The sequence below is a fragment of the Macadamia integrifolia genome, chromosome 5 (genome assembly GCF_013358625.1).
Source record: "Macadamia integrifolia cultivar HAES 741 chromosome 5, SCU_Mint_v3, whole genome shotgun sequence".
Classification (NCBI taxonomy): Eukaryota; Viridiplantae; Streptophyta; class Magnoliopsida; order Proteales; family Proteaceae; genus Macadamia; species Macadamia integrifolia.
In genome coordinates, this window is record NC_056561.1 from 24,234,360 (window position 1) to 24,256,604 (window position 22,245).

Here is a 22,245-nt window from a genome sequence, read left to right on the forward strand (position 1 = left end):
AACCATCTCTTCAGTAATAATATGCTCAACACCTACAACTTCGTGCTTCGTAATCGACTAATTTTCATTCTCTTTCTTAACTTGCGATGTGGGTTTTCCTTTACTTTTACAGTGTATGAACTATATGAACTGGTATTGTGGATCTTTTGTATATACTGGTGATGCACAACAGTTGTTCGACCAAATGCTCATGTTAAATGTGTCCGTGCCAAATCAACGATGCCCGGGAAAGCTTTACTCCCTCCCACATCAAATTCCAAATTTGGAATGAATTTTCAAAATTTGTAAATATCATTATCGCCGCCTTCTCCGGTCATAACTCTTAAAATCCAACCGTACTAAAATTAGAAAGACGGAAATACCCCCATGTAGCGTAATCGCAAATTACAAAGTTTTGAAATTGCAAAAAAAATGGCGGCATCTCAGCACCTTTCTCTCTCCCTCCTCTTCTTCCCTCTCATTCTCTCTCTCTCTCTCCCGCACTCTTCAGAATTTAGAATTCAGAATTCGGAATCATTCTCAGAGTACACTTACCACTCACTACAAAGGTCCTTAGGGTCTCACACCTCACTTCGCCCATCTCCTCTCTATCTCTCCTTCTCCTCCGTTCTCATCTCGTCAAACCCTAATACCCATTTCCACACCTTATCGTGTTTGGCGAACATGGAAAACAAGGAGAATCGCATGAGGGTTACCCGTGCTGCGAAGAAAAGGGCCGCTTCTTCAATACCCGAGATTCAGCAACCTCCTGTTACGAAGAAGCGAGCGGTCTTGGGAGAACTCCATAACTTGCAGTCCAATGTTGTCTCCAATCCGACTGCGATTCTTGAACCTCAGAAGAAGGCCGCTTCTTCCATGCCCGAGACTCCGCAACTTCCTGTGACAAAGAAACGACCCGTCTTGGGAGAGCTCCCTAACTCGCAGTCCAATGTTGTCTCCAATCCGACTGCGATTCTTGAACCTAAGAAGCCCAAATGTAGGTTGAAGAAGAAGGATGTGAAGCCCGCCAGGCCGGACATTGATCCGGATACTTTCGATCCTCAGATGTGCGTGCCTTATGCGTCTGACATCTTCGAGTACCTTCACTCCATGGAGGTATGTATGAGGGCAGAGGTTTTTCACTTATTTGGTTCCTCGTCTCCACTCCGGGGTCTGATCTTATCATTGCTTTTATTTTATTTTTGTTCTGGCAAGTGGTTTTCGTGATTTGCTCGTTATTGGAATACGGGGTTTTGGTTTCAAAGCTTAGGTGTTTCTGGAATCCTCATTTCTCTCTATGAATTTTCTCTGATACGGGTTTTGACTATAGTTTGATCTCCGGAAATTGGGTTTAAGGCTTTCATTTTCGATCAGTTGGGTTTGCGGTCGTCTTAGTTTCTTCAGATTGACCTGAAATGTTGTTCATTTATTTAGATGGAGGCGAAAAGGAGGCCGATCCCTGATTACATTGAGAAAGTTCAGAAGGATGTTACAGCAACCATGCGAGGGGTTCTGGTGGATTGGCTGGTTGAAGTTGCAGAGGAATATAAGCTTGTCTCTGACACTCTTTACCTTACCGTCTCCTACATTGACAGATTTCTATCTTCGCATGCTATCAACAGGCAAAGGCTACAACTCCTAGGCATCTCCTGCATGCTTATCGCTTCGTAAGTGCCTAAAACTTCATCTTATGTCTAGATTTCTCTAAGTTGTTTACTCGACCATTTTTCATAAATTTGATGCTCCTTAATTTCTGTTTGATTATATTGCTTTCCTATTAAATTTGGAATGTTCTCTGAGGATTCTCTTCTATGGTTGGTGATGCAGCAAGTATGAAGAGATCAGTCCTCCACATGTAGAGGATTTTTGTTATATAACAGACAATACTTACACGAAACAAGAGGTGATTTTTGTTTTCTCATCCTGAACCTTTTTTCGGTTTCTATCTACATTTTATGGTTGTTTTTTCCTTCTGAAATCTCCTGGAAATATGTAACTGATTACTGGGGTAATTTTTTTAGGTGGTAAAGATGGAGACAGATATTCTCAAATTTCTGAACTTCGAGATGGGAAATCCCACCATAAAGACTTTTCTCAGGCAAGGACACAAGAGATGTTCTTTTATTTACTTCACTTTCTGTTATGGGTACTATTGCTAAATGCTCAGCCATGCATTTAAATGTCTCTGTTTAGAGTTCAGCTGCTTGATTGTGATACCCTCCATATTTTTGCCTATAATACTTGCCAGTAAATGACTATGATTTTGCTAGTGGATAAAGGGTGTCATGATCTGGGTCTTGAAGTCGAGGGCTTAAAATCTTCTTATTTCTACCTGCTACTACCTGATGCTATTAATCTTTGATGACTCATTGAACTAACTGCAGTCATATCTATTTTGTTTTTCAGGAAATTTACTAGAGCAGCTCAAGATGATCAGAAAGTAAGAACAATATGGATCTGTTTTTTTATTGAATCTCTTGCTGTTGTTCTTAAATTTGTTTTACTAACAGTCGTGTGGCTTCTTCCAGTCACCCAATTTGCAATTGGAGTTCCTTGGATGTTACCTTGGAGAGCTAAGTTTGTTGGATTACAGTTGCATCCGTTTCTTACCGTCAATGGTTGCTGCTTCGGTTGTTTTCCTTGCAAGATTCACAAGAAGACCAAAAGTGCATCCATGGGTAACCCCTTATCTCATGTACTTATGCCTTTTAATTATGTTTGTATGTTCTAAGAGATTTGAGTAACATCTGTTAATTACTTAATTTTGCAGAGCTCAACGTTGCAGCAGTGCATGGGCTATAGACCATCTGATCTTAGGGATTGTGTCCTTGCAATACATGACTTGCAATTAAATAGGAAAGGGACCTCTTTAGTAGCTGTAAGAGATAAATACAGGCAGTATAAGGTTTGTTGTCTTTATTTTGTTTATAATTACTTGGTGGTGATTAATGCTAAAAGAGAGCTGATTCTAGCTTTTTTCCTATAACAGTTCAAGTGTGTGGCAACATTGTCTTCCCCTCAAGAGATTCCAGCGGCCTACTTCAATGATGTTTGATACAAGTTCTTCTTGCAGTTTGGGGTGTTGGATGTACAGGGTTTTACTCTTTAATGCCAAGAGAAGTGGAAGGTTTTCATTAGGATGAAAATTCTTTGTGATTGTTCATTTTGATGGGAAACCTACTTTTTTGCCTCTACCGCCTCTCTCATGGTGTTGAAGAGTCCTTCTAGATGGAGTGACATCCTGCATTTGGTTACTTTGAAGTTCTTGCATTTGTGGAAACTGATGCTGGAAAAGTAGCATGTTAATGACCTTGGACTGCCTTTAATGATTATTGAGCTGACTTTTTCTTACTAAGGAAGGTAGATCTGACAAATACGTGGTTGTAAAGATAGGTGGATAATGTTGAGAAATTAAATGCTACGTAGTCTTTTGTTTACTCCTTTACCTAGAATGATGTAGGAACATGATTCTGTATCTTGAAGCTTGGACTTGTCATGTAACAGATTTCCAAAAATAAAAGGAAAATTTTCAGTCAATCTGTTGAGAATTGAGGGAAGTGTTATACTGTTATGCACACTAGCTAATAGCTATTTGTCTACATGATCATATTACTGCCTAGGTTTGTACAAAAATTCTTTAAATGTCTTGGAAAAGGTATATGTTGAGGTCCTTTATGTGTTAAGTCTATTAGAGGTGTTACTCTCGTGATTCCAAGATTGTAACTTATATGCATTTTTGGGTTTACTAATGTTTCATTTGCAAAATTTCTCCAACCATATTGTGGGAGTGATTCTTAATTTTACCACATTTCTTTGTGAGTAACCTTATTTAAAAAAGGTTGATTGTTGTTACCACCAGGCCTTTTTTTCTTTGTTTTGGCTAACTGATTTTATTCTGCATCTTTGGCTTGTAAAGATGTAATAGAATAAACCTTGATGTCTGTGTCTTGATCATGTTCGTATCAAATTTGATGGCCTTCTACAAACAACCATTGGAAGTGATGGATGTAGTCAAAGCTTAACCCATGGTTAGATGCTTGTGAATCATGAACATGGTCACCAAATTTGGGCCATAATCAAACTTCCACAAGGCAGTTACTGAGGATGTGATGAGAGTACTAGGATCAGGAATGTTGCATGTATACTGCATTTGATATTTTTGTTCCTAAATTGCTGTCCTTGATTATTGTTTAATATGATGAAAACCAACTATGTTGTATCATTTCAGATCTGTTTAGAATTCAGAATTACTTTTGAGAATAGGGTGATTTGGAAAATCTATGAATCCTACTTTTGATAATGCCAACCTTATAGATTTTGTGAGCAGAGATTGTGGTTCCTATGTGTGTGCAAGGGTCATGAGAAAGTATCGGGAGTCCTTTTCCATTTCATGGGGGGTAGGTCAGTCATTTTGCCTCCATATCTCTATGGTAAGGATCTACATTTCCTATAGAAACCTTTTTCTCTTAATTTAATTTGAAATCATTATTTGCAAAATTTGTCCTCAGAGGAGCAACAGGGGTCTATGGCCACATTTTTTAGAAAGCAAGAAAACTGGTGCAAACCAAACATGCACTTGAGAGGAGTTGATCAGAGTTTATCAAGTGACCAACTCTTAAGCAGTAATTCCAGTGAACACTGCAAACTGCCAACCCAAGGCCTAGGTGTGCGTTTCATGAGAAATAAATGTAAGGGTAAGAGAATGTCGCTTGTTTACATGGCCATTGTGACAATGTGCAAGCCAATAGGAAGCCTTGTGACGACATCTTTAGCACATGGTGGGGGAGAGCACGGTCTTTTAGCAAATACCTATGTCTGGTTGTAGAAGACGCAAGCAGGCAACGTGGTTTATGTTAGTACTCTTTGTATCTATTTGTCCCCGCCCTTGTAAGAGATAAAAATGTCATTCAAATGGGTGAAGAGAAATAGACACATGGGAGTAGGCCACGCTTTGAACAGTAGTCATATCTCCTAATTGTATTTTGACTTTGACTGCATCATTATTTGCCTTATTATTTCATGTTATTCTATATTTTTACTTATTGGGAGGATGTATAATACACAAATGTCATTTGGTGGAAATGTTCCCTGATCACTATGGGGGAGTCCGATTCTACACATGCATGAAGGTTAATGGAGTGTAAAAAAAAAATATTCGCACAGATGTCATTTTACATTTCATGTGGGGACAGACCGATCATTTCGTCGCTTGGGAATTTTTTTTTTTTTTTTATGTGACCTCAGATAAATCCTAATCGTCCGATATGAGTTCTACAGCTCTCCAGTACTTGTTCTTTTTTTCGTATTTTATTCAGTTATTAGGTTGAGGCATATTTACGAAAGTACCCTTTCAAATGCTTCGTCCCGTATCCTTATTCGCTACCGTAGAACAATGGAAGGGACAAAATAGCTTTTAAGAAAATCGAAAGAGGGAGAAAAGGATACATTAGAATCCAACTGGCGCCGGAGTTTTGAAATTCCGATATAGACGAGGGTAAGACCGTAGAGGGTTATGGAGGTAGATGAGAGCGAGTTGAAGGCTGCGGGGGCGGAACTCCTACCAGAGGGACGATACGGAGTGAGAATCCATGGCTGGGAAATCGAGTCAAGCAAGCGATCCATTCTCAACTCCATCGCCCTTCCGCTGTAAAATTTCACTTTCCCTTTTATTTTCGAAAAATTGATTTAGTTCATTTGATTAGGGTATGTTTCGTGTTAAATTTCATGCATTAGAAGCTTACCTAAAAAACTACACTAAATTCGAACCATGAGGCTGCAAGCTAACGCGGTAGTACAGTTGAGGAGTTTTGCCGTATTTCTGTCGACATATGTTGGATTTATTCTTCTTAATTAGTTCCTACTTTCTATCCTAGAAGAAGGCACATTCCTTCACTTACAGTAAATTCACATTTTCGTTATTTCGTATGATTTGTGAGCATAAGGTTGATTAAGCTTAATATGGGTCAACGGCGCTAGGTGTTGGAGTCAGATGTTTGAAGTTTTAGCCTTCATATAAAATTGTATTTTGACTTGTTTAGAAAATTTGAAAAAAAAAATTCCCTTATTATAATTCACGCCTAATGCCCTCTGTAAGGCTGCTGAAGGTGCAACAACCATTATCTTTTTCTTACTTTCTTGTGGGTGAGCGCTTTAGTGGTGAAGGGGGGAGAAATCCCAATGGACTAATGTGGCATCAAATTCAATGGAATAGCTGAGACATGGAAGGCTAAACAATTTTTATTTTACCATCTCCATCAAATTGTCTTGTTCCAAACTAAATGGGAACTAATGGACCTTGTTCTCTTTCATTTGTGGTTAAAAGAGAACTGTTTTTCTCTTTAGGAGGCTTCATTGGTCATCTCCATGGAACATGAGGAAATATAACTTTATATATTGATGAAAATCTGGTTAGTTGGTGGATGTTGTTGCTTCTAAATGGGTATTTGATGCCACAACCAGAAAAGTTAGTGTAGACCAGCGAAGTTAGCGACTTTGTCCATACATATTATTTTTCCTACTTGGATTCCTTCACAATGCAGTCAAATTAGCATGCCATTTAAAATCATCCAGTAGTGGTTTCGTAGTTGATTGGAGTGAAATGTAAGCATCTTCTGCCTTTTTTTTTGTTGGGGGGGGGGGGGGAGAGGGGTTTAGGTAGATGGTGTCTATTGACAATGGATAAAGTACCAGTTGGTTCTTAGGCTAATTCACATGCTGGTAAAACATGTGATATGGAATATTTGTCATTCTTTAGCTTTAGGATATTATATCTTACCTCCTCTCATTTCATAAGGAGCTTTTTTACGCAACTGGAACCATTTACATACCAATTTTTCTAAGTCAACTCTCATTCTATCAGATGAAATTTACTTTTATCCTAGCATATACAAAAAATTTCGTTTGCTTTCTTCTCTTACCCAGTCTTGCTGCTCCAGTTTTCTTGGGCCTCAAAAACATGGTTCATGATATAAAATATCAAATATATAGTTCTAATAAAAGGAGTGAATATTCATGAGACATGAAACTCTTTTAGAGTTTGTAAAACATGACCATTATTGTTGCTTTTATTTCCTCTTTGTTCATAGTATCATAGTTATCAAGGCGGCGATAAGGCGCCTTGGTCGCCTAGGCGGCGCCTTGACCCTTTGTTGGTGCCGCCTTGTTAACTATGAATAGTATTTTGCAATTTGAGGTGCTATGGATAAATTTTTTTCCCCCCTTTTAAACTAATTTGTGGTTTTTGATGGGCCTTCAGTTGGGAAGAAAAGCTTCAGACATCGCACTTACCAGAGATGGTTTTTGGAGAGAGTTCCTTGTCTCTTCTACACATAAATACAGGAACTAAAATTCATTTCAATGCATTAGATGCTCTCACTGGATGGAAGCAGGAAGCTTTACCTCCAGTCGAGGTCCCTGCAGCTGCAAAATGGAAATTCAGATGGTAAGGTTGATAAGTGATTCCCCCATTGCCCCACCCCCCCACCCCCGGAAAATGAAAATCTTTTTATCCCAAGCAACATGATTGGGGTTTTTCCTTCTCAGAAAAAAAAAAAAGAAGGGCAGTGATCAGAGTAGGAAAACTATTGCAAAGTTTAGGCAAAAAACTTATTTGAATAAAGGTGATTCCAAAATAGAAACTTGAATACTGGAAAATTGACAGTCATCAATTAGCATTACTATCTGGCTTATTGGGAAACTGAATTATTTTGATTACTCGGGGGATAGTGAGGAATCATTCTGAACTCCTAGATGGGAAAAGAAAGAACTAGGAGGTGTGGGGGGGGGGGTTATACAGCTACATACACACAAGATTTCAACTGGTTATCATAAAAAAGAGGTGCCCCATCCAATTGCTCCACAGGTGACTTTTTGATACAGTAGTCAGTGATGGCTTCTTTCATTGTGCTTACTCTTCAGATTCAGCATCATGAAGGGAGTATTTCCAGATTTTTATTTGGAGATCTCGAGCAGTTTAATTGGGGGATTAATTTCCTTAATATTCAAGTGGGTCCATGGCCAATACATGGATAAGGTATAGAAGGAAGTTTAGTCCTTGCGTGGGGGATTTTTTTTGGCTAAAATTAGTGGCTATTGTGTAGGCTGCTTTATGTGGTTAGTAGTCTTTCTTCCTAGGACTCTTTCTATTTCAGTTAACTAGATGGATTTGATTTGATTTGTAAGTAGTTTCCAATTAAGATAATGTCCAGTTGTAAGGGGGTTCCTTTCTATGCAAGGAAGTATCTGATTGCTGGATTTTGGTAGCCAACGAGAATGAGAAAAAAAAAATATAGCTTTGTGCTTGCTCTGTGAGAGTATGGTGTGATAACATTGGTGAGAAACCAAAGATACAGTGAGAGGCTGTGGTTGAGAGACCCAAGTCAGAGAGACTACCCAGTATCCTTCTTCTCTACCATCTCTGATTTTGTTTCTATTTTATTTCCATCGCAACTGAGCTTTACTGAGAACACCTGAGATTAAGGGTACCAGTGCCCTATTCCTACATTACATGAGCAATAGAGGAGGCAAGTTGTTAATCTTTCTTGGACTGAGTTACCCAAGACACTATGGGGTTAGGTTGACATCTTTAGTGAAACATGTAATCGAGAATATTCTTTTGTTGTGGGATGAACCATCCCTTCCCCAGAAGTCTATGCCTCGTCTCCTTTTGGTTTTCCCTAGTTTAGGTTTGATTACTAGCTGTCCTTCTCTAGTACTGCTCTGTGGAATTTGCACCTTTCCTAGCTCATAACTGACATAACCCATGTTTAATCTACCTCTTATGATTTGAAAGCCTGGCAATCTCATTTAGGCCATTGGGACCACCTCCAGCCAAACTACCTTTGTGCATAGACATTTACGTTCTCATCTATGCAAACAACAAAACCAGTCATTATTAATTAGTCTTATTTACCCTTACAATATGTAATGTGCCTTATGCAAAACTAGGGTTAGGAAACCCTAGTTTAGCAAAGTGAAAAGGTCGGCTTGCTGGTTACTCGAAATAGAAGATAGAAACTGATATGGGGGAGTAATAGCTGAGATTTAATTTCGGGGATCAAATAAGGTGGTGTATGCAGAGAATTCAGAAGCTTAGGGCTTGAAAATATGAAGAAAACAAGAGAAATCAATAAGAACTAAACAAGGAAAATTTGTGAGGAAATTAATTACTCAACAAGGACAAGGCTCTAAATGGGCTCAAACTCTGGTCGAGTGGCCTTTTGGGTACGTGTGTAAGATATCTGGGAAATTTTCTGGGATTTGGATGGTGAGTGGACTGGTTCAGTGAACTATGGAAGATAGAACATTGTATGAATGGTTGCCAATAGAGACTAGAAAACTCTATAGTAATATTCAGAACTAGGAGAACACAATACATCAAGCTTCTAGATTGTATTTCTGGTCAAACCGATCAGTAAATTAGAGTCAACAGAAGACTTCAATAGAGCTAAAATCGAAGCAAAACAAGGAATCAAAAGCTAAGAAAAAGGGGTATCAAAGTGATCAGAAATCATGTGAATCTGAACTAGTGGACAGAGTTGATTACCAACAATAAAAAAATATTAGTGGCAGAGAATTAGAAACATTGGAGAAAAACGAATTTCTACTGCAAAGTTAAAAAACTAATAGTTGATTTCATATTTGACTGCTAATCCCAACATATGGGCTTTGAGAGTTGGTCCATAAAAAATAAAACCCAATAATAAGTACCCAAGGCCCATATAACTAGATTAAAAACCCGGCCTCTTATGTCGTATAAGTGGTGGCCACAAGGCCTGACAATGCCCAATTTCATCAGTGCCTTAAATGCATATTTCTATTCTTCGTTAATTTTTCATCATAAAATTGTTTCAATCTGGTAATAATCTGTAACTCCCATAAATGAATTGGTGGACAAACTCACATTTGTTTCATGGATTTGCAGCAAGCCTTCTCAGCAGGTGATACTTGACTATGATTATACATTCACGACTCCATATTGTGGAAGTGAAACAGTTGAAACAATCCCAGACAAGGTGTGGTCCTCTCCCATTTGTACAGTAACTTTTTAGTCAATATATTAGGCACCCTATTACTCTGTAGATCAGTGGTTTCATAGAAATTATTCATTTTGCTCTTTAAGTTTCAACCTAAAAATATTCTTGATTAATTGCTCAGACTTTGTTTGAAGTTGTTTCTTTTGTTTCAATCCTGTGGATTTTAGGATGCAGTTAGTGTTACAGTTTGGACAATTTATATAAAAAGAAGTGAGCAATGTTTGGTCAATTTTACGATGTTATTGTATTAGCAATCCAGTTGAGATTTTAGCGATAACAGGGAGCATGTTGGCAATAACTGTTGCCCGTATGGCATGTTCCTCTGCCATCATTGACAGCATTAGTAAGCCCAAGAGGCTTGCATGTGAAACATCTCACCTACCTGATGCTACTAATATTGTATTTGTTTTGTTGTTGTTGTTATTAATCATTTTATGAACAGCATGGAACAGGGAAAGATTTAGAGGAGAGGAGTCATAGTTTGCATTGGGAGGATTGTGGAGAGCAAATTGATCTGGTGGCACTGCAATCAAAAGAACCCATTCTCTTCTATGATGAGGCATGCACCTTGGTTAAAGCTGGGACCAGAGAGACATTTTAAGTTCATTTTCTTTTTTAATCTGCTGTACTTTATGGCTCTGCCACGAACAATGTATTTATTTTTAACTTTGACAGGTGGTATTATATGAAGATGAATTGGCTGATAATGGAGTCTCGCTCTTAACTGTGAAAGTGGTAACTTTCCAAACTTCTGATCATATGTTCCTTGTCTAGTCTAATTGGATTTTCTGAACTATATTTAAATGATCATCCGATCATATAACATTGTGTTTTGCAATTTTGTAGAGAGTTATGCCAACTAGTTGGTTTCTTCTACTGCGTTTCTGGGTGAGTCTTATTTCCATAGCCAGGGTTGGTCTATTTCATTCAGAACTTTGAGCAGTTTTTTCCCCTTGAAAGACCTAATAATTCTTGCCAGGTTCTTACATATATTTGGGAAGGAAAAATATATTTTCTGGGAAATCGAAAAAAAATGTAGTCATGTCAGTAGTTTTCTTTTCTTATGTTTCTGTACTCCTGTGACTCATAAAAAAAATATGCTTTAATTCTTTTTATAGCTTAGAGTTGATGGGGTGCTCATGAGGTTAAGGGATACACGAATGTATTGCTCCTTTCAAAATGGTGCCAACCCTACAATTCTCCGAGAGAGTTGCTGGAGAGAAGCCACGTTTCAAGCACTTTCAATGGTGAGTTAGTGATCATCCTGCCAATCATCTTTTCATGCATTTGTGATGTAGTTGTGTTAAATTTGGTTTCAGAATTGTCAATTGTTCAGCAGTTTAATTACATTACTTTTGTTGTTGGTAATTGAAGATGGTATGAATTACTCTGGTTGGTCCAGGGGTAGAGTAGAAGATCATCTGTTTGTTTATATGTTGGCCATCTGGTCCATCTGGTGGTAGCAGTTTTTGCTTTATTTATTGGAGATGGAAAAGCAATACTGCACTGGTTTTCTGGAAGAATTCCACTGTATAGTTTCACACAGAGGATTTAGAAAAAAGATGAATACTCTTCATCAATTTGGAGAAATTTAGTTAACAACTAATGCTTCGATAAAAGTTTGTTTGGTAAGCCATTCCCAATCAGAGTAAAGATATTTCATTGACCAGAAGGTTAACCAGGAAAGTGTTTCCCTTAAATATCAATTATTATTTTAAGTCGGTTGATTCTCTACTCATATTCAGTTCCTTCATAGGCATGGAGATGGCCATTTCAAATTAATGAATTTCCATACCACATCCATTGGTAATCATCGACTAGTGATGGAACTAGAAGTTTCTTTTCTCTCAACTGGGATTTTGCTCCATGAATTTCTAATACCAAGCAAGGAAGGAAAAATTGTTAGCTAGCTAACTATTTTTACTTGGTAACGCTTTCAGTTCTTAATGTATTAATGTGCTTTTTAATTGGTGCAGAGAGGATTCCCTTCTGATTCTGCAGCATATAGTGATCCAACTCTCATCAGTAAGAGGCTTCCTGTCATCATGCACAAAACCCAAAAGCTGACACTTCCTGTTACTTTGTAACTTATCCTCGGAAGGCTACTTCATCATGGAAGAAGATGTGCTTTATCTTCATGCAGGCCCGAGTTTTGGCATGATTGTGCTTATGTAACAAATGATAACCCATTTTCTGACATTTAAGTTTACATACAAAAGGCTAATCATAACCTTCATGGTTTATATGTATTTCTGGCCATTTCCTGAGTGTTCCTTTTCTTTTCTTAGATAACAAGAATTTCCTTGCTTCGTCATGATCAAGAAAATCCAAAAAATAGTAAAGCCAAACTGTAATGTACATGTGGGGTCGATGTACGATAGCACTCTGGATTCACCTCCCTGTTCCTTTCCATCAATCCTTTATCAAGCAACCTAGGTACTTGGTGGAATAATATGTTTGCCCCAGATCCCAGTTGAGAATCTTGTTCCATGGCTTGTGAAAGTCTCCTAGGTCGTCGTCGCCATATATTACACCAGTCCAAGACATCACATTACTGGAATGAACTCTCACAGACCAAAGTATGTTACTGACCCTCCACAATTTTCAACCCGTCTGGGTTGCAGAGTTGCAGAAATCTCAGCTTTGTTCTGAGCATTTCAATTGATACCTAGAAACATTTGATCGCTGTGTTGGCTGCCCCAACACACTTCCCCGCCCACCCCCAGAAAAAAAAACTAAAAAAAAAAAAAAAAAAAAAAAAAAATATTGGCATTAATCTTTGTCCAAAACTCATTTGTAAACTACGTCCTTTTCAAAGAATGGAAGACAATGCTCACTTCTCACATCCTCAAAATTTCATTTAATATGCTTTATCCTATGTTACTGGTCTTCAACCTCGTCGTAAGAAATTCTTGTTCCTCTTCCCTCATGCCTCAAACAAACCATCCTCCAAAAAAAAAGAAAATTCCACCAAATGGTATTCTGCCTTCCACTCTGTAGGCTAAACAGTCCCTCAACAGCCAGTTTCCAATGGCATGATGACATTTCTCCTAGATCAGGGAAACTCGAGTTGGTTTCTTTCGCTTTTGAGAAGGAACTGTAACGTCCTAGCAGATTTGCAGGCAGATTGAAGAGAGTTTGTGGATTTTGGTCATACGTAGTTGAATTAATTATTGTTTTTCCAGATGTTAGCTGGATGATATGTTTAATCACGAGCCTTTAAGCTCTTAACCACCCTCCCCCAACCCCTTCAAGAAATAATAATGATGATAATAACAATAAATAAATGAATTGGCCAGGAGGGATCAATGTTGGCCCAACTGCCGACAATCTTATTTTGGGATTGCCCCTTTATAGGATTTGATCTTGGCTAGCATTAAACTTTATGGAGTGCATTTCATAGCTGTTAGCATTCAAGTGTGAGGATCCTATCTTCAGGAAAATCTTCATGAGCAAAGCAAATCTTATTTGGCTTCTTGAACTTAGGTTCACTGTTGCCCCAACTGAGTTATTTTGTGGGACAACACAATTGCTTATGAACTTTTATGGTGTGCATTTGGAAACTGTAAGCATTCAAGTATGTCCGGAAGGGCAGGGGAACAAATCCTCTGCAATTCCCCATCGGTGCAATTCTGTGAAATACCCATCTCAGTGATTGACACGTGTCACATACCAAATGGACGGTCCAGATATTATTCAACTTATAAAACCAATTTGAACCGAATCAGTGAAGAACCGTATTTGAACCAAACCGTATCACAACAAACCGGTTTGGTTCATAAATTTGAAATAAAATGTAAAAGTCTTTCGTCTCTCTCTCTCTTTCTCTCTCACGACTCTCTCTCTTTCCCCGATTTGGTACAAACCCTAACATCTCTGTCGACTCTCCCTCCCTCTCTCTCTCGACTCTCTCGATCTCGCTCTCGCTCTCAACTCTCTCCCCTTTGTCGACTCTTCCTCTCTGTCGACTCTTCATCGCTTGACTCCTCAGTCTCTCTCTCTGTTTCTTGCTCGACTCGCTCTCTCCTTGTGTTACGAAGCGTTCTTTGCAAAGGTATGAAATACGGTTCGAAGAATGAACATCCCTCTCTTTCATGTAAATATTAATGTCTCTGCAAAGCCTTCTCTCTCTCTTTTACATTGTAGTTTGAACAAAGTTGCTCTGTGGTTTTGAATGCTGAAATATTAGGTTTTCTGTTCAATAAAATTTCAATTTCAATATTTTTATTTGCTTGTTGTCTCTCTGTCTCTGTTACTTGCTCGATTCGCTATCTCTGAAATTGAAATTTTTTTGAAGTATTTATGAACCACTTATCGGTGACATATGACATATAAAGGATATTCTATAAACCATGTTTGCTTTTTGCCTTGAATTTTTTTTTACTAGTTTCCTTTTGGCATCTTCTCTTATAGCATGTTAATTTAAGCATTACATACTTGGACTCCTACATACTCTGTAGAGTATATTGTCCATCAAATATCCATGTCAATTATATTTTGTTGTCACTGTTGGAGCCCTTTTTATGTAAGCTTCTCTTAGGGGTATTGCATTTTACAAAGAAATGGATGCACAACAGCGAATGTGTAGCTGTGGTGAAGGGGTGATGATCATCCGGACTTCTCGAACGTTGAAGAATCCTGGACGACGATTTTACAGATGTCCATTAGGTGAAAAACATCCGGGTTCTTTCATTTGGTTGGACCCAGCGTTGAGGGACTGCATAGACACTATAGACACAAGAGCAAGTCATTCGAATGAAAGTGTTAATAGGAACACACGGGTCATCTCGGCTATTCGTCAACCACCTTATAGTCCAAATGTGCGGACCCAAGTAGTAGTGGATCAGTCATTGCTCAACCATTATTATGGTTTAACCATCTTTGTGTGTATTTGGGTGTTAATTCTTTCGTGCTATGTCTTCTATGTAACATCCTTGTAAATAGAACTATTATTTCATTAATGAAGTTGGTTCCGTCATTGCCAACCATATGTGGGGTTATTATTATGATTATTTCCTTGTAACTATAATGTACTAACAATCTTTTTTGTAGGTAAGAAGTCTTTAGCTCAAAATGGTAGAGCACCTGGGTTAATGCCTAGGTTATGGTGGTTCGAATCCACCAAGACTTTGAAAGTGAACGAATGTGTTCTACCTTATTACTGTCATGTCCTTCTGCTGGTTTTTCAAGAGTTGTGTGTGTGAGTGTTTTTTTTTTTTTTTTTAAGTGGTCTACCTTACTGCTGTCATGCCCTCATGGTTGCAGAATGCTTTGTGTTTTGCTGAAAGCTCATTGTTAACTTCTTTCTCAGCAAAACCAGTGTGGGTACTCTTTCATTGTTTTGGTCTTGTCCTTTCTCTCTCTCTCTCAAATCATAATCATCTTTATGGCGTGAGGGCTCTACCAAGAAAAATTAATTGAGTGTGAGATAACTTCTTGAACTATTTTGGTTCTGTTTAGTTGGTTTTCTTGGTATATGCTTTTGGAAGTGCCTCATTAATGATCTGTTTCTCCATTCTTTGTGAAATTAGATTCTCAAATTTGTTGATTTTCAATTCACCACTCCTTTTCTGCTCATCCTCATTTTGTTCGACTCTATTTTTCCTTTCTGTGTTTCCCTCTTTCTGTCTGATTAAAAATTTACAACACTTGGACTAAATGTTGCTATTTAATTATTATCAATAATCAAATCTCAATGGGGAGGAGTTGAATGTTTCACCAATTACAGAAATTGAGTTCACCTTCTTTTCTTCTTTCGAGTCTGCATCACATTGCTATAGAGACAATTTTTGTGTTGTTTCTCTCCTTTTCAAACTGTCTTTGAAATTTTCATCCCTCGATAGCCATAGATCTCCTATATTCTCATAGAAGTAATGTGAAATTGGATTTAATGTGGTATAGGGATGACCTGATTGTCTTGCCATAGTCTCTGGATCTATGCAAGACAATCAGGTCTTGCCATGTCTTTGGAAACATATACAGTAACAACAATCTTTCTTCCATCTTTTTTTTTCATTCTTCAAACTACAATTCCAAGAACCAATACAAAGCCTCAAAAATAAAAAAATTCCGAAATCATGTTCTTCATTACAACAATCAACCCACAATGCACAATTACAATGGAGAACAAACAAATGAAAAGCCATCAGGACAGAACATGATGGAAACAAAAACAGAAGGATAGAGAGACTCCCCACCTTCGGCATTGCCATCAGCAGAGGCTCACCCATTGGGTAGGGGAAAGGAAAGAGTAATAAATTACAGTACTAAAATTTTTTTACATGTATGACTATGAGGAAAACGAATGGTGATGAGTATCTTAATCTGTGTGTTGTGACAGTAAATGGAACTCATAGTTCTTGGCATAAAAGAAGGGGTGGATCAATATTGCAGAGGCAGATGTCAAGAAACGATCTAGATAGCTTGTCTGGAGATAAAGAAATGCTGGAATTTGGCCCCCTAAAAATAAAATTGCACTACTTTAGATATTCTCTTCTAAATCAAGTCATAAATTACTCTTTTGTTGAAAAAGAAGTCAAGATATTTTGTATAAACAGAGAAGCATGGTGAAGATGCTGAATCAAGTTGGTATATAAAAAAAGTTATAAAAATTACTTACATCTGGAGATGGCCCTTGGGATCCATATTTGTCATCCCAGAACATTGTTCCAATATATTTGTGGAATGCTCAGCACCTGAAAAATATAAGATGGGTGCTAATAATTAGTTTATTCATGTTCATTACTTCTAATGAACTGCTATACAAATCAAGCTGCTCCATAGTTCTAGTAGACCAATTAACGCATAGCAAGTTACCAGACAGATTTCATTCGTGAACTCATCTAAGGATTTGTGAGATTTTTGAAGGGAAACCTCCCAAAGGGAAGAAAAATAAAATGCAAGTTAGTAAATAATGTATCTTTACTCTCAAAACTAGTTAGTAGCTAATGATCCAGGGTCAAATTAACGTACCAGAAACCCAACAGCCTGCCTTCCCTCCCCTCCCCTCCCCTCCCCTTCATTTTGGTCCTGGCATCCAATAGCTTGATTTGGCTAACTCATACTTGGAGTGTTGCTTTGAAGCACCACTGCTCCAATTCTTGCAAGTCAGCTTTTATGAATTCTCCATTGCTAATTGAACAGCTATCACGGCGAAGCAATAAACTGAAGAAAGAAACCATAAATTTGTGTAATTCAAATGGATAAGAAAAAAAAGAAGAAAATCACATGCTTGAGCTCTTTCTACTTGCTTTCACATGCCTAAATCACTTTACACAAGATCTTCTGTACATTGAAAATGGAGAAGCTACAAACAAGTTAAAAAGTTGCACATTCATGAAGGAGAACACTTGACTGAAAGTATACCTTATTATTATGTCAGTGACCTGCATATCTCAAAAACTAATTACAAATTGGTTAGCAGTCCCCTTTTGGAACGATCCTCTTATTGATCTAGCACTTGCTGATCTTGGTGCCTGCAGTTGTAGTTGAGAATTTATTTGTAGGTAGAATCAGTCCTTTTCCAATTTTAAATTCATGCTTATACAAATGCTTAACTGTATGCACAGGTTAAAGAATGGACTGATTTCTTTCTTCAACTGTCACGGAGGAGAGACTTTGAGTGCAAAGAAATTCTGAAAATTCCACTTGTATGATAAATGTTTGAAAATCCACCAAGTCATTGAAAATTCCACTTGTATGACAATTTTCTTATTGTCATTTCCCAACATAAAATTACTATCACCACCCAAAACATGGCTTTCCCATCAAGAATAGTCTCACAGTCTCCTTTTCTTCTTGTTGCTTTTCAGCATCATGTATTAATGCTTGGATTGCAGTCACAGTGCGTACCAACTTGTTCAGCTCTTCCTTGACATTCCATACAAGTCCAATCTCCTCGGTTGCCATGGAGATCAGGTTCTTCAGGATCTCTCCCACACCACTGACAATTATTTTTGCTTCAGCCATTTCTCTCTCTGTTTCTCTGTGGTTGGGGGAAGGATGCTCTATTCTTTTGCAAGAGAATTGGAACACAGAAAAGGTTTAGAAAGCAAATACAAGACACAAGGATCTGGTGAATGCAATTTTCATTATCTATACGTGTGGATCCGACGTGGAATTTAAAGTCTAGTTCAGTCATAGGGTGCCCCTCGGTCCCCTCCTAACTGCTTTTTATGAAATTTACAGTATGGTAAGGGCAGCCATACTGAAAATTAAGTACAGTAGCTTCCACCCTTACCATCCTGAGCTTGTACAGCCACAAGAAGAGCACTTGCAGCAAGAATTCAACTTAGACAGCAACTACTACACTCCTCAGTTTGCTTGCTTCAAGTTTGGACAGCAACATGCAGCAATAGTATGAGCAGGAAGACAACAGCAATAGTATGGGCAGATTTTTTTTCTTTCTCCCATAACTCCACTCTAAAGTATGAACCCAACCATCACATTATAATAAGGGAAATAATATGGAAAACCAAAATGCAATATGCACCGTTAAGTTCCCAAATTGGGGTTATGCACATCTGAAACTGGCAGAAAGGAAAGGAACACCAAACCATGCCCATATAGCTAGGACTCAAAGAACGAGTAGTAGAGACATAACAAACCAAGCTATAAGTTAACAAATTATAAAACATGCAAGTCAACAAAGAAAGCAAAACCAAATCTAATCAATCAACTAATCAGCCATTAAAACTTGCAAGTTAACAAATCATAATGTAAGACAACTAGTGCATTCACTTTTCAAAGTCTTGGTGGATTCGAACCACCATAACCTGGGCATTAGCCCAAATGCTCTGCCAATTTGAGCTAAAGACTTCTTACCTACGAAAAAAGATTGTTAATACGTTATAGGCTAAAAATCAGTAAAAAAAACTTAGAATCCTGGACCGTTCATTAACATAAGCACAAAAATAAAGATCCAATGAAACTGTGTTTTAATAGCACAAAAAAAACCATCACATTAACGGAACTTAATAGTAAAAAAAGAAGTCTTCATTAGCTGAATCTAAATATAATCTTCATCCAGAAATTGATGAACTGCAGATGCTTGAGATGATATATGGGAAATAGAATCCTGCAAGTGACATTGATGTTAGGGTAATCCATAATAAATAAGAAAAATAAAAAATGCAACAAACAACATAACAAACTATACCTACTCACCATAAATGACATGTAACTGGGATCTGTGTTATCCATCATGTGTGTAGGATTTGGTGCAGTAGTTGGTTGTTGGGTTTGTAATCGTTGACTGTTACTTGGTCCTCCACTTTTTTTTTTTCCTTTTCCTTGTTTTTCAACCCAACTCTTTAACCGTCTACCACCTCTTTTACTTTTCTCTTTATGCTTCAAACGTAATCCATCGTATATGTCATTTGTGAAATCAGTCAATATTGGCATATCAAGGCAATCAACTGGGTTTCTAATATCACCAAGCTTCAACCTTAATTCATTCGCAGTATCCTTCACCAACTCGTATCCCTCAACTGTATTTGAAGCTTCTGCTGCTATTTGAATAAGTTCATGACAAATACGCCTATACCGTTGCGTACAGTCCAAGTTGACATCTTGTTCAACTTCTTTCCCCCTACTGTCATTGACCACCATATTTGTTGCTCCCCGTGTCCATCTCTTCAAAATATAGTATTCAGGAATACGTTTTATATCTAACACATCCAAAACTTTCAAACAATGACAACACAGAATACCATCAGTCTCGAATTTCTTGCAAGAGCATGCTACAATTCATTGAAGTGGGTTACAACATACTTTATACTCACAGTCTGCTTCATAAATCCCAACCCGAAAATAAATGTAGGGATTCCCATCAGTTCGACTTATAATGGTGCAAACAGTCATCCAATTGTATTCCTCTTGAAATAACTGAAAAATAACAGGAGTGTAGAGTTCCCCAACTTGTTTCTGTACAATAGACATTGAATTTGCAAGTCGTGGCATCTTGTTCCGTGCATCAAATTCTGCTTTTAATTCATTACCACGCTTCTGGTTAAGAACTCTCTCAAAGTGTTTAAAAAATTGCACAACATCCAAAGTTGACTTCAAATAGTCCTTCAAGTCACTGTTGAGACTCTCACTGAGCTGTGTACTTCGAATGCCTATTGTGAATGTGTTTTTCATATAACACCTCGCCCATTGACTTTTAAGCCCATATATGCGCTGCAACCATTCATTATTCTTAACATCATACTCGTCCAACAAATTAAACCATGTTGTCTCGAATTCATCTTCCACATCGTATTCGTATATGCATTTCTTTAAATTTGTAAGAAAATGAGAGCCATCCTTCATCATATGACCCAAATGCGTAATGCCATTCTGCATTAAGTGCCAAGTACACAATCCGTGCCATGTCTGAGGCCACATTTCTTTTAATGCTCTAGCCATAGCTTTGTCTTGGTCCGTGAAGATAGTTATAGACTTCTTTCCACCATGTGCTTCAGCAAATACCTCAAACAACCATTTGAAAGATTCCACTGTCTCATCATATAAAAGTGCAGCCCCGAATACGATGCACCCTCTATGATGATTGAATCCAGCAAACAACCCAAACGGCCCACACTCTTTGTTGGTGCGAAATGTAGTGTCAAAGCTGACTACATCTCCAAATTGTGTGTAGTCAATGATCATCTTTGGATCAGCCCAAAATATGTTAGTTATTTGTTCTTCACTATCCAGCTGAAATGAGTATGTGAAAGATGGGTTGTTCCTAGTTTGGGTAACAAAGTACTTCATCAAACTACCTGCTTCACCATATGTTAAGGCACGTTGTCTTTTAGTGCGAAGATAATTCCTAACATCTTGAGTCATATAGCTTAGGTTTTCAATCCCACCAGCATGCCTACCCATCAACTCAACTGTGGATCTAGGCCTGATTCCTGAGTCATCTGCCAAATCAATTTCATACCTATGTATGTCTAACATATTCCTTTGTGAACGCATCATATGAACTGTTGATGTAGTATGAAGCTCATGATTATGTTCTCTCACAAAGTCACGGCACTTGTATTTTCCCTCATCAACCAAATATATGTTCATTCGTGCCTCGCAATTTGTTCTTGTCTCAGCTCGAGGGTTAACAATATTGATGTCTCGCTTGTCACTCAACCGACAACCAGCTTTTGAACAGACAAATCCCCTAGATGTTATAGTCGTGTTGTCTTTCTTGCTTTTATTCACAAAGTGTCTCCTAACACTAAACCCCATTGCCCGTCCATAACTATTGTAATAATCGTATGCATCCTGTTCTGAGTTGAATAACATCTCAAACGCAGGTTCACTCGCATCATTCATGCAAACATTCTCCATACTAGACAAAACAAGGACAAAGACAACAAATCTCTTAGGTTTGACAGAGACAATGAGCAAATAAAAATAATGATTTTCAAATCAGACCCTAAATCTGCATTCCCATCTTCAGCCATATGTCACTGATAAGTGGCTAAGAACAACCCTTCCCCCTAATATTTCAGCATTAAAAACCACAGAAAAACCAGATTCATAGTACAATGTAAATACTTCAAAAAAATTTCAATTTCAGAGATAACCAACCGATCAAGGAACAAAGACAGAGAGACAACAAGCAAATAAAAATTTAAAAATTGAAATTTTATTGAACAGAAAACCTAATATTTCAGCATTCAAAACCACAGGGCACCTTTGTGCAAAGTACAATGTAAATACTTCAAAAAAATTTCAATCTCAGATATAGCGAGTCGAGCGAGGAACAGAGAGACATCAAACAAATAAAAGAGAGAGAAGGCCCTTTGCAGAGACATTAAAATTAACATAAAAGAAAAAAATAAAAAGAAAGAGAGAAGGCTTTGAGTATTTCATACCTTCTTTGCCGTACCAGAAGGAGCGAGCGAGTCGAGCGAGAAACAGAGAGAGAGAGAGTGAGAGGAGTCAAGTGAGGAAGAGTCGAGCGAGAGGGACAGAGTCGCGAGCGAGAGGGAGAGTCGACCGAGGGTTAGGGTAGATTTTTGTCCAACAGAGAGGGAGAGTCGTAAGAGGAGAGAGGGAAAGAGAGAGAGTCGAAAGAGGAGAGAGGGAAAGACTTTTACATTTTATTTCAAATTTATGAACCAAACCGGTTTGTTGTGATACGGTTTGGTTCAAATACGGTTCTTCACTGATTCGGTTCAAATTGGTTTTATAAGTTGAATAATATCTGGACCGTCCATTTGGTATGTGACACGTGTCAATCACTGAG

General features: G+C 38.0%; 3 protein-coding genes and 1 long non-coding RNA gene across 5 annotated transcripts; 2 read left to right on the forward strand and 2 right to left on the reverse strand.

The window, feature by feature from the left end:
* The first annotated feature begins 421 nt into the window (after positions 1-421).
* Positions 422-3,516, forward strand: LOC122078429 (G2/mitotic-specific cyclin C13-1-like). The gene is made up of 8 exons (XM_042644399.1): positions 422-1,095; positions 1,414-1,646; positions 1,807-1,882; positions 2,001-2,077; positions 2,386-2,419; positions 2,508-2,657; positions 2,750-2,884; positions 2,969-3,516. Exons 1-8 carry the CDS (start codon positions 664-666, stop codon positions 3,032-3,034), a joined length of 1,203 nt encoding a protein of 400 aa, XP_042500333.1. The 5' UTR covers positions 422-663; the 3' UTR covers positions 3,035-3,516.
* Positions 3,517-5,399: 1,883 nt separating this feature from the next.
* Positions 5,400-12,262, forward strand: LOC122079960 (TIP41-like protein). 2 transcript variants are annotated; one of them, XM_042646771.1, is made up of 8 exons: positions 5,402-5,625; positions 7,235-7,420; positions 9,902-9,992; positions 10,456-10,572; positions 10,689-10,748; positions 10,860-10,901; positions 11,132-11,260; positions 11,990-12,262. In XM_042646771.1, exons 1-8 carry the CDS (start codon positions 5,492-5,494, stop codon positions 12,098-12,100), a joined length of 870 nt encoding a protein of 289 aa, XP_042502705.1. In that variant the 5' UTR covers positions 5,402-5,491; the 3' UTR covers positions 12,101-12,262. The 2 variants fall into 2 exon arrangements, with proteins under 2 accessions (XP_042502706.1, XP_042502705.1); XM_042646772.1 differs by lacking the exon at positions 7,235-7,420 and having other exon boundaries at positions 5,400-5,625.
* A 3,813-nt stretch (positions 12,263-16,075) lies between these two features.
* LOC122079961 lies at positions 16,076-16,686 on the reverse strand. The gene is made up of 2 exons (XR_006140568.1): positions 16,633-16,686; positions 16,076-16,472 (listed from the first exon to the last, which is right to left on the reverse strand). It is a non-coding gene; the product is annotated as an uncharacterized LOC122079961 (long non-coding RNA).
* A 1,067-nt stretch (positions 16,687-17,753) lies between these two features.
* On the reverse strand, positions 17,754-21,341 carry LOC122077970 (protein FAR1-RELATED SEQUENCE 5-like). The gene is made up of 3 exons (XM_042643856.1): positions 19,796-21,341; positions 19,330-19,681; positions 17,754-18,024 (listed from the first exon to the last, which is right to left on the reverse strand). The coding sequence occupies exons 1-3, from the start codon at positions 21,339-21,341 to the stop codon at positions 17,754-17,756; spliced, it is 2,169 nt and encodes a 722-aa protein (XP_042499790.1).
* Positions 21,342-22,245: the final 904 nt, after the last annotated feature.